The 12,492-nt window shown below is 40.5% G+C and overlaps 1 protein-coding gene and 1 long non-coding RNA gene across 13 annotated transcripts in view; one reads left to right on the forward strand and one right to left on the reverse strand.

The window, feature by feature from the left end:
- Positions 1–12,492, forward strand: part of ST18 (ST18 C2H2C-type zinc finger transcription factor) — a 185,263-nt gene that overhangs the window by 124,934 nt on the left and 47,837 nt on the right. For all 12 annotated transcript variants that reach the window (XR_014566478.1, XM_083747587.1, XM_083747586.1 and 9 more), the window contains one exon: positions 5,941–6,119. Coding sequence is in view for 11 of the 12 variants with exons in the window: in XM_083747587.1 (XP_083603713.1) it covers positions 5,941–6,119 (179 nt within the window). In the remaining variant the exon portion in view is untranslated. The remainder of the gene's footprint in view (positions 1–5,940; positions 6,120–12,492) is intronic.
- Positions 3,264–12,492, reverse strand: part of LOC310848727 — a 34,136-nt gene continuing 24,907 nt past the window's right edge. The window contains exon 4 of the long non-coding RNA XR_014566546.1: positions 3,264–4,344. This is a non-coding gene — a long non-coding RNA (uncharacterized lncRNA). The remainder of the gene's footprint in view (positions 4,345–12,492) is intronic.

The following is a 12,492-nucleotide window of genomic DNA, read 5'->3' on the forward strand; positions in this document are numbered from 1 at the left end:
GACAACATAAGCTAAAGTAATAGGTGCAAGCCTTGAAGAGGAACTAGTTCTATGTTGCTGGGGATAGTAAATGGATGAATGTCTATATTAAAAGATAAAACATAAATACTAGCATTAAACATAGTAGTAGTACCCTGAGGCTGATTAGTTGACTGACCTAGCAAGAATGATGAGGGACTGATAAAGAGTCCTGGAGGCTTTCAGGCCTGAGATTTCCAAGTACTGAACCATTGGCTAAGTAGCCAATCAATACATATTAGTGCTTGCATATGGGTAACATTATAAATTTGGTGCTGGTCTTTTCTTTGACGACATCCCAAGAATTGTTTGTCAACCCAACCCACGGTATACTCATCAGACTACCAGTCTGATAACTTTGCCTGCATAACTTTATATGCATTCAGTGTATTAGGCTCAAGAGCAATGGGTAGTGGGGATGGCACCACAGATTTGACCACCTGGCATCAGTATCACTGCCACATACTTGGCTGGTGATGGAGCAGGGCAGCACTGAGGAAGAACATCTTGGACACACCAGCAGAGAGAATCTGGTGCTTCTGCCTGAATTGGCCTGACTTCACCTTGTACCTCCGCACTAGTTGCTCCTGAATAGCCTACATGGTTTGGTGACATATTAAAGCTCCCTGTATCTAATTTAGCCTATATCTACACCCACTCTTAGCTTAAGTACTTTTATATCCAAGCAAATTCTATTCAGGTCAAACTCTATTCACTGGTGACTCAAAAAGATTTCAGTGTAATTATATCTCACCTAAAAAATTAGGCTGGCACTAGAGAAAGACGTGTCCCACTCCATTGTGAGGATTCATGTGTGGGTACAACCAGTGCTTTATTTAAGATGATAAAAAGATGAGGTGCCAGTACTCGTATATTGAGAAAAGTGCAGCAAAGAAGAAGTGCTGGTACCCTGTACCAGGGAGTATTTTCACACAAAAAAGCTATGGGTGCCAAACATCTTGGCGTCTTCAAGTCACTGGTTTTAATTTTTAACCTCCTTGGGGTTCATTTCATTGCCTAGCAAAAATGTCTCCCGTGTCCAAAAAGTTGACTTGTACCACTATTTCATTAGAAGTCTGCTCATATCAGAAATTGTGAGAATGAGTTATATTCACTCTTGATTCATAAAAAAATATCCATCCATTTTATGACTCTGATTCACCAATAACCTTGACAGCTGAACCAGTGTTCCATGACAACAAGCAGACCATTGATAAATAGCAACAAAACTATTAGAGGTTGAATTTATGAGATGAGTAATAGGGATGCTAAATTATAGGCTTACTGTTTGACAAACCAAGGCTTGACATATATTTGCAAATGCATGTGTATGCATCTCAAAGAGAGAAAAACTTTTCTAACCTCATGACCCCTTGGCACATTGTACAGAAACCATCCAACAGCTTTCCATGGGATTGTGTTTTACAGTTCATCCCCCCTCCTCCCAGTTCATAATTTCAGGACTAAAGAATTTTCTAAGAATAGTTAAAATGAGGCTTTGGTTTATATTTGTTTTTGAAATAATGACCAAAACGTATCATAAGGGGGGGGGGGGAGAGAGAGAGAGATTGTAACCAGTATCAGCATTTTGAACTTAGCCAGTACAATTCTTTCAGCAGCAGCATAGCATGATGGTGATATCCTGCCCCAGTGAGCAGTAGAGCTGCTGCATTTTGCACTAGCTGCAAGGTCAAGGGCAGTCTCAGGACAGCTCCATATAAAGCACATTGCAATAATTCAGTCTGGTGGTTAGCAGTGTATGGACAACTATTTCAGTGGTCAGGATATCCCAGTCCAGAAATGGCCAAATTTGTTTTACCAGCCAAAGCTAGTAAAAGGTTCTCCTAACCACTGAGGTCACCTGGGCCTCTAGTGACAGAGATTAATCTAGGAACACCCCCAGACTGTGAACCTGCTCTTTCAGTGGGGGTATGACCTTTTCCAAAGCCGGCAATTGCCCAATTATTTAGATTCTGCAACCACTCACCTATGGCACCTCTGTCTTGCCAAGATTAAGACTCAGTTTGTTGGCCCCCATCCAGCCTACCACTGAGTCCAGGCTCTAGTCCAGGCCTTGAACAGCCTCTCCTGATTTAGATGTTACAAAGAAATGGAGCTGGGTAGTATCAGCATACTGATACCTTGCCCCAAACCTCCTAATGATCACTCTCAATAGCTTCATATAGAGTTAAATAGCATTGGGAATAAGATGGTATCCCATCGTATCCCTTTTTCCTCCACCAAAGTTGGTGGGGTTTGGGGGGGGGGGAATGACATATCTCACTCATGAACTGGGGTTAGTCACTCCTAGTGTAAGTAATTAGTATGAATAATTAGAATCAGCTATAGATCAGATAATTTGTATTGCCTTTGGACAATGAGTCTGACAAAATAAATAATAAATCAGATACAAAATAAAACTTATATGACTTCCCCTTTCTCTCAAGCATTATTTGTTATATTGCTGTGAGTGATTACTTGATCAACTGTAGAAAGCATGTTGTAGAGCTGCAAAGGTACAGAAGGGGGTGACTAAAATGATGGGACTGAACAATATATTTTTTTTTAAAAAAAAATATATGCTCACAAATGGAAGGAAATTGAGTCATTTTGTTTTGCACACTTCCTGCCCACATTCTATCTGGGGTAGAGTAAAATGATGCCTACTGTGATGTAGGAATAGAAGAACCCTATCTGAATGGGAATATAAGACCAGTCCAGAGAAGAGGGTCTTGAGGTCTGCCCAGTTCAAGCTTTGCTGAAGTTGGCCTAACATCAAAGTCCATGAGCAGCCCCTGATGTGCACAAAGTAGAACCTCACAAGAATTTTGATTTGGATTAGAACTTGGGGAATCAGCCAAGCTGCAGATCCTGAGCCAAACTGGATGTATTCAGAGGACCTTGGGCCTTGGACAAGCTGGGTGCACACAGACACAGACCACTGTGAGTCATGTTGGAGAAGCCCAGGGCCCCCTGGGTGTCAGGGGGCAGGGCATCAGGCAGGAAGGAGAACCAGGCAGGATGGAGAACTGCAGGAAAAGCTCCAAGACATACCTGACTTGCAGCTGCATCTTCCCAGGAGAAGGTGGGCTCTCTTTCCTGCCTGAAGCCTGTTGAGTAGAGACACCCCTATAGGGTATGGGTGGTGCTTTTCAAGAGGCTGTCCTGCAGGAAGGATCCAGTCCTGCACAGTGCTGGCTCATTCCCAGACTCTTAAAAAAACCCTATTTTAACTTTTTGTTAATATAGGGTTTAAAAATCCCCACCCCTAAATTGTTTTGTGGAAGGATCTGGGGTGGAATGGGTGGCACTGGGTCAATCTCCCCGATCCAGATGCCACAGGATAGATTGAAGTGGGGCTCTTTGCTGAACCCTGTTAGAAATATGAGGCAAAAAATTAGTTAAACTTTCAAGACTTTGAATTCCAGTCAATGGCGTCTATAGGGTGTGGTGCTCATCTCGCTTCAGGCCAAGGGGCTTGTGTTTGTCCATAGACAGCTTTCCGGGTCATGTGGCCAGCATGACTAAACTGCTACTGGCACAGAGGACTGTGATGAGTGCCAGAGCACACAGAAATATCGTTTACCTTCCCACCACAGTGCTCCCTATTTATCTACTTGCACTGGTATGCTTTTGAACTGCTAGGTTGGCAGGAGCTGGGGCAGAGCAACAGAAGCTCACCCTGTCGTGGGGATTCTAACTGCCAACCTTCTGATCAGCAAGCCCAAGAGGCTCAGTGGTTTAGACCAGAGTGCCACCCGCATCCCTGACACCTCTTTAAACATTCCATTAAGTATGTTACAAATATTTTTCATGTATCCACACTGCAAATAGTCATAATCCACTGCCTTGTTTCAACTTGCTAACCTAACTGGCAAAGCAAAGCAACTAACAAATTTAATTAAGTTTAGAGTGAAATGGTGTGCATAAGGAATATGTAGAAAAAAATCTTGGTGTGTGACTTTAATTATTTTGGCAGTAGCTAATTATTATTATTCACATGCATTCTGCATGCTCCTGTAATATGTACACCAGATAGTATTACCATATTGTTATGATTACTACATTGTGACATTTCAGCATCTACTTTGTTACAACAGATAAATATGCTGCATAAACCTAAGCCATTTTAAATTGAGGGATTGGAAAGTATCCGTCATATTGGTTTCGTGCTTTGTGCAGCATTGTGGCAGATCAAGCGAGTTCACAATTTAAGATGCACATTGGTTGTACTGTAACTTCTTCAGTAGTGCAGATCTTCACATTTGTTTCCATGTCCTTCATATTTGCAATGGTGAGTTGCCAAGAAGATGCCTTGCCAAAATGCTTTTTTAAAAAAAGAAGCAAAAAGCTTAAGTTAGTCATATGCTACCATCCAAAACAATCACAATTGGAGCCAATTTAGTGCACATAAGTTACCTTGGAAGGATTAATTTCTGCTGTTGAGCCTCATAATATGTGTAACCAACAGGGAGCTGTCTGGAGACAGGGATTTTTGCAAATCTTTCAGCTAGATCAATGAGCCAAATGCAAAATCTGGTAACCAGGGGCATCATGTAGATTTGTCATGCTCCCTAGGGGAGCTGGGGTCCAGCAACCAATGAGTGGATTACACTGATCCACAAATGCAGTTTTTCATCTGTGACAGATATAATATAAATGCTATTATTCATATTGCATAACTGGGAGAGAACCACCGACAATGACTATTGTTTATTCAAAAATTAAAAAGAGAGAATGTAGAATTTTGCAACAGGTGACAACAGACTTTTCAGAAAACAGAGTTTATTACATAGTCACATCCAAGCAATGCTTGTCACTGGGAGATTTTGTTAACACCCATTTGACCGAGATGCATAATATTGTGGAAAGTGAGATACAGTACAGCTGTATATTGCCAGCAATACGTTTGGTTCCAGCGAACACAGTCTATGCCTAACTGTTAGGTATACAGACAAGGAATAAAAGGAGACTCAGTCCTGTGAGCATGCCACCAGTATAGACTGGATCCATCCAATCTCTGCATCAACCCCTTGATACAGTCAGTCTAGGGTGGAGTGCCATGACTTGTATTCAACATAATGTTAAGCAGATTTCGCCTTGAGCAGCAGAATGGTCTCTCCCTTTCTTTCGCCTGTATGCCCCTACATCTATTCTGGGGGTTCTTTCAGTCCTCTGGAACAGAAATGGGGAACTGAAATTTATCAGAAAACATTTCCCCCCAGAAAACTCCCCTGAGATCTCCTCCTCCTCCTCACCTTACTCTTTTTTTGGTGGGGGGGAGAGAGACCACTATGAAGAATTTTATTTAGTGACCACCTTTTTTGTGGTGGCTACTATTTTCCCCTACACTCTGTTGACAATGCTCCCTAACTCCTCTAGGTACTTTGCACTGTAGTTAATGCAAAATGGTGGCCATGATTCCAACACAGTTGATTCTGCTGTTGCAGGGCGAAAGCCTTTTACAGGGAAATAAGGGAACAGACAAAGTTGACACATGTAACTGGTAGTGTAATTTTTACATCAGCTCTTTTTATTTCAGGGAATTATCAAACCGCTATACACCTTTTCTTATCCCCTGGGTGGATATAGTCTAGTCCAGAACAGAGTAGATTAGCATATATTTAGATTAGCATATATTTACTCAAGATTAAGGTTGATTCAGGCTTTAAAAATATATGTATCCAGATTTTTGGTAGCAATTGAAAAGAAATGGTGTGGAGGGGTTCATTTGTGTTTTGGGCTCTTTAGCTCCAACAGCTAAAACTAAATACACATAAAAGATCCAGCTGTTTAGAACTGCTATTATACTAGTCCACATAATTTTTCCTTTTTTTTTCGTGAAAACAAAACAAAAGAGTTGTGCAATGTATTTTACAATAATTTCTTCCTTTCTTGATGTTCTCCTCTCATTAATTGTAGTGCCTACAGAAGCTCCATGGCAAAGAAGAGAAAAGCTGAAGAGCAAATTTTGGGTGTTCCAGTCAACAAAAGGAAGTCTCTGTTAATGAAACCCCGTCACTACAGTCCAAGTGTAGAAGGCAAAGGAGAAAATGAGGACAAGACTGACCTGCAAGACAACAGCAATGATCTCAAAGCAGGTATCAAAGATTAGTGGCTCCAGATGAATGTAAAAAGCATCTAAGTGTTGGTGCTGACCTTCAAAGCGCAAGCTGAAAGAGCAACTCCACCCCCATCATTCAGCCCAGATGCTGAGGTCCTCCTATGGGGGCCTTCTGGTGGTACCTCACTGCAAGAAGTGAAGCTACAGGGAACCAGGCAGGGGGCCTTCTTAGTAGTGGCACCCACCCTGTGGAGCATTCTCCCATCAGATGTCAAGGAGATGAGTAACTATAAAACCTTTAGAAGACATCTGAAGGCAGCCCTGGATGGGGAAGCTTTTTAATGTTTAATGTATATGTTGGTAGCTGCCCAGAGTAGCTGGGGCAACCCATTCAGATGGACAGGATACAAATAATGAAATTATTATTATTATTATTATTATTATTATTATTATTATTATTATTGTTATTATTATTATTATTATTATTATTATTATTATTATTAAGCTAATGCTCCTGAGAGAACAAAGGGTAGAATAATCTCACTGGGCACTAGCAATAAAAGGCAGATCATTTGGACAAAATGTGAATAATGAGACTGAGAAATAAATAGAAATATGGTTTGTAGCCAATTAAGTCCTACTCAGAGTAGACCCACTGAAATTAGTGAAAGTTAGTCATGTCCATGAACTTCAATGGGTCTACTCTGAGTAGGCCTAGCACTGATCTGAACTTGTGACCCTTTAGATGTTGTTTGACTTTTAACTCCTATCAGTCCCAGCCAGCATGAGCAATGACAACCAAAGGTATCAAGTCAGATTTTAATCCCTTTTTCTTAAAATCTGGGTCAGCATTAGTTTTAAGTGATAATATCCATATCAGTTTCAGGTTGTATTAGCTCTCCACTGCCTAAAAGGATTACACTGGTCAACAACAAATTTGTTGCCTGCGTTTTTTTCAGTTGATTTAGGACGAATCTGATGCTCTGAATCCAAAAATCACATTGGTTTTACTCAATCAGGTCAAGTTTTTGAGCTAAGGCCACATGTTGGTTTTTTACGTTTTTGTTCACATGTACGCTTGTGTGGAGCATTTTAGAAGAAGTTGGTGGGGGTAAAATGCCATGTTGAATAATTGTTTTGATTGGAAATGATTATTTTAATGACAAGAAGTATTCAGGTCTGATAGTTCTGGGTGATTATGTCGAAAAGGGATCAGTTTGAAGCCATAAAACCTCGAAATCTTCCATAAATTGGTGCGGCAAAGCATAAAGTTATGGGATCAAAACTAAGTTAATTCTGATCTTCAATCAGCACGTCGTCCTGTAGCTCATTGTGATGAAATTCCAGTGCCTATCTTTGGAGAACTTCCTGACATTAGTGACAAAGATGCCTCCAGTGTTGAAGGACATGAAGAAGTGGTTCTTGAAGATGATGCTCCACATCCATTTTCCCAAAACGAGTTGAATGATTTGGCATCCAAATTGAAGGAAAAAAAACCTCCTCTCTGACAGTGCTCACATCAGCTTCTTCCGCAGCAGGCATCAAGAGTACCTCGGAAAAGAAGGACTTGGTGTACTGTGCAGATATTTCACAGCTTCTGCTCAAGCTTGGAGTGCCACAGTACAAACCCAAAGTTTGGAGACTGTTCATTGACAGCAGGAAGCGATCACTGAAATGTGTTCTGCTACACAATGGTAACCAGTTTGCCTCTATACCCCTGGCTCACTCGACTACACTGAAGGAGAACTATGAAGCGGTGAAGTATGTGCTGGAGAAAATTGGTTATGATCAGCATAAGTGGTTTATTTGTGTTGACCTGAAGATGGTGAACTTTTTGTTGGGACAACAGTCTGGCTTCACCAAGTACCCTTGTTTTCTGTGCATGTGGGATAGTAGGGACCGTGCTCAGCATTACACAAAGAAGGACTGGTCTGTGCAGGAGGAATTGGTGCCTTGCAAAGAAAGGAACATCATCAACGACCCTCTGGTGGACAGAGACAGAATACTCTTCCCACCGCTACACATCAAGCTCAGCTTAATGAAGCAGTTCACCAAGGCTCTGGAGAAGGATGGTGACTGCTTCACTTACTTGTGCCAGGCTTTTCCAGGATTGACCATGGAGAAGTTGAAAGCTGGCATCTTTGACGGTCCTCAGATCCGTCAGCTCATCAAGAGATCCAGAGTTCAGAAAGTCAATGAACGAAGTGGAACTGGAAGCGTGGAAGGCATTTGTTCTGGTAGTGAAGAACTTTCTTGGCAACAATAAGGCCAGAAACTATGCAGAACTTGTCAACAACATGCTGACTGCTTTCAGAAACCTGGGCTGCAACATGAGCGTCAAGATGCACTACCTATTTTCACATATGGACCGGTTTCCTGAGAACCTGGGTTCAATGAGTGACGAGCAGGGGGAGAGATTCCATCAGGACATGAAAGAGATGGAGACCAGGTATCAGGGTCGCTGGGACACAGTCATGATGGCTGACTACTGTTGGACTCTGAAGAGAAACCTCCCTGCCGCTGAGCATTCCAGGAGTTCCAAGAAATGGAAGTTCAAGCCCTGAAGTTTGAAAAATGGTGAAGCAACATGCAATTTACATGTACTTACCTTTATCAATGCCCACCATTCAGTTTACAGTAATCGATGTTTCTATCAGGTAGTCAATATATGTTGTTGGAAAAACATTTTTTTCTCTTAAAAACATATTTAGGATGATATGTGTTGACAAAAATCAGCTGATAATGCCACAAAAATGTAATCGATTTTGTCACAAGATCAACATAGCACAAAAACCTGACCTGATGGAGAGAAACGGATGCCATGTCCTGATTCAGTAGTGCAAAAATACCCTGAATCAATTGTAGAAATCTAGACAACATTCAAAACGTAAAAAATTGTTGCCCAGTTTTATTGATGCTAATGTGCACACTACTTTATGGAAAGAAAGAAATTGGTGATGGGGGGACACAAACGCCCAATTTGCTCATGGGCATTACTTTTGTGGAGAGGAAAAAATCATAGCTCCACTCTTGAACCTTAATAAACATGGAAGAACAAGCTGGAAAGCTGTGGCAAGAGTAAATTGCATAAGCACCACAGTTGAAATTAATTATATAATACTGTGCTGAAAACACAAATGAAGAAAGGTGAACTTTTGGCACAGCCAATCCGCAGAAGGCTTATGAATAAGAATGGAGGAAATCCATCCACACTTACAGTCCACTAGCTTTTTGAAAAACACATGCGCTCAGGAGATCTGCCACTATTATAACCATACTGGGGGGGGGGGGGGAGAGAAGCAGCTTCTTTTTCTGCATTATTTAATGTTGCTTGTTTCCCAACATTTAACACAAGCAGTTAATACGTGAGTAATATTAATATTTTGTCTAGGCTCGCAATACTTCTATATGTCAAGTCAATCAATCTTGATGACTGGATTCAAGAAAATTCATATATATATATATATATATATATAATCTCAAATCTGCCCCCTAGAAAAGTTACTTTTTGGCCTGTTCATTTGGGGGTGAGAGATCACCTGATCACGTTGCTCGGAATCATGCTTCCAGTTATTCATCTTAATATCTAATACTGTGAGCACCTTTGTCTAAAAACTGGCACATGGGCAAACCATACTCTTTCCCTACCTGATTTTACAGCCTGATATGCAGAGGATAAATGGGACTGTGCCTCCTAGCTGGTGTCACACACCTAGGTCAGTGGCAGAGCTTCATGCTCCGGCACCGGGGAGCGTCCTGGGTGCGTGGCGTGCTGCCTGCAGGGGAGTGGACATCTTCCACCAGTGGACATCTGTATATTGGGTAAAAATCTTGAGCGGGTACTGGCTGTTTTTGATGCAGAAAAAAACAATCTATTCTGGTGGAACTTCTAAAAAATAACAACAGAAATAAAGTTGCCTCAGAGTGGCGCAAGCCATGCACCAACAAAACGAGTGCATGGTAAAACATTTCAAGAAACAGGCCACATCTTCCTGTCTAGGGCCCAAGAAATCCTCCAAGAAATAACTAATAAATATTTTCCTTTAATGTATAACAAACAGTTGAACCAAACAATTATGTAAACTGGAAATGACCCAAAATGCTAACAGTTTGGCAGCCGTAAAGTGAAATGCATTGTGGTGGCACATGTGCATTTGTGTCTCCTCCTCCTTTCCACAGTAATCTGCACTTAATAGGAATATTTTAAACTATGTAGCTAAGCAACAGAGGTAATTGTTGCTTTCTAGAGCTTTTGTTAGGCACTCCACCATAGCCCAAATATGCATAATTAGGTATAATGTCTATAAATCATTATTGTACACATGTGGGTAGTTAAGTGGATTGAGAGAATAGTTCAATGAATTGGACATATTCACTGAAAATGCTTTTTATTTGTTTTCTGTAGTTGATAATACTTTGAAATTATGATAACCCTTTACACTTTCTCTTAATAGCTCACTGTTGTTGAGACAAAACTTCATTTGCATTTTTAGATATTTAATTTATGATTTAAACCCGGAGTTGGTCTGACATGGATTCTGCAAAGAACCAGACTGTCTTATCTATTTTATTGTAAGCTTGTTTATCTCAATTTTTCCCCCTCTAGGAAGTAAAACGTAGACCATTCCAGTTTATGTTGAATACATCCCAACTAAAGAATGCACCCTATAATCAGCATTATTGAAGGGGCTAGTGTTGTGGCTAAATTCTTCCTTTCATCCAAAAATGCTTTTAGTTACTATGGTAATATTTACTTGATCCTGGCAGACCAGTGTTGATTTTAGGGAGATAATTACCAGAAAGAAAGATGATGGAGATGTATTTTGGAGTGTCCTTGTCAGGGGGGAAAATGTTTAGAAAAAAACCTAAATGAGACACAAAGGATTTATTGTATTTCAGCATTTGACACCCCTTTCCAGTAGCCTTTACTACCTTCTGTTTCCTGCTGTGATTTCAAAGAAAAAAAATGTTTCTTAACACAAGATACATGCGTATTTTGCCATCCTTTAGTAAAAATAGAAATCTACTTTTTTTATTTAAAAAATCTCCCTTGTGATCTAATATATTCTTTAGTTCTATGACTACCATGACTGCTTCTAACATGTATCCTGTGAGCTATAAAATTAGTCTTTCATTAAACCAAAAGTGACCCAGAGCATTCATTTTATATATTTTTTAAAAATCTATGAAGAAGAGAAGGAATGTTGTTGTTGTTGTTGTTGTTGTTGTTGTTGTTCCTATTTATTTACTACCCACCCTTCATAATACTCCAGGGTGGGTGACAACAATTTAAAATAAACACTAAGAGCAGTTTAAAAAGCAAGTGATGCAACTGTAGGTGACAATATTACATTTATCTGATATTTTTTGAAAGCTTTGTTTCATCACAGCAGCAAGTCAACACCTCCTCAGTGAAGAGCAGATACCTTGCCTTAACTTCAGGGCCACTACTGCCATCAATCCATCCTTGCATGTTTACTGTAGTCTGAAGCAGAAGGGAGAGAATGGATGGGAATATGGTGCTGTGAAACTGCTACCCAGTATGGAGATTCTTCTTCAGCATAAAGTTATAATAGTACCAAAACCTTTAGCTGGGTTCAGGATAGCTTTATTCTGCCCTCACATGTTTCAAACTGCATTAGAATACTGGAGGAATAAGCAGTTCAGTCACTGCAGGCACTATGTTCGTCTTCCCCCATAACTTTTCAGACTATGGTAGAACTAATGGGCCACTTTTTGGAAATATGTCCCCACTGATGTCAATGAAACTAGAAGCAGCTTCACAAGTACATTTAGTGCAGCAGCATCCAAGGATTTTGTTATATATGATATTCCAAACCATACACAGGCAACATGTCTTTTTCTTGTAATGTTTAAATTAACATGCCAGCTTCAAACACAAGAGAGTCGTGTAGTTAAGTAGTTGTGTGATACTTTAGGCATGTTAGTCAGGAGTGCTCTGATGGTGTTTCCTGCTTGGCAGGGGGTTGGACTCAATGGCCCTTGTGGTCTCTTCCAACTCTATGATTCTATGATTCCAAAGTCACAGCCAAAGTTCTATTTACTGCAAGGTGTTCATGTGTGAAATAGGTACATGCTGAAACGATCGCACAGTTGTTGCATGGATCTGCTCTGTATATTCACAACACAACATTCTGGTCATTTGAATTGGTCAGTTATAGTATATATTTAAAGTATGCTCTACTGCAACCTTCTCCAAGTTGGCACCCTCCAGATGTTTTTGAGTATGACTCCCGTTAGGTCCAGCTACCTTAGGTGATGGTTAGGAATGATGGGAATTAAGAACATAGGAGCCTGCTGGATCTGGTCAGTGGCCCGTCTAGTCTAACATCCTGTTCTAAGAGTAGCCAGATGCCTATGTAGTGGCATCTTGGTTCTCAAACTTAATC

The sequence above is a fragment of the Podarcis gaigeae genome, assembly GCF_964106915.1.
Source record: "Podarcis gaigeae genome assembly, chromosome: 7".
NCBI lineage: Eukaryota > Metazoa > Chordata > Lepidosauria > Squamata > Lacertidae > Podarcis > Podarcis gaigeae.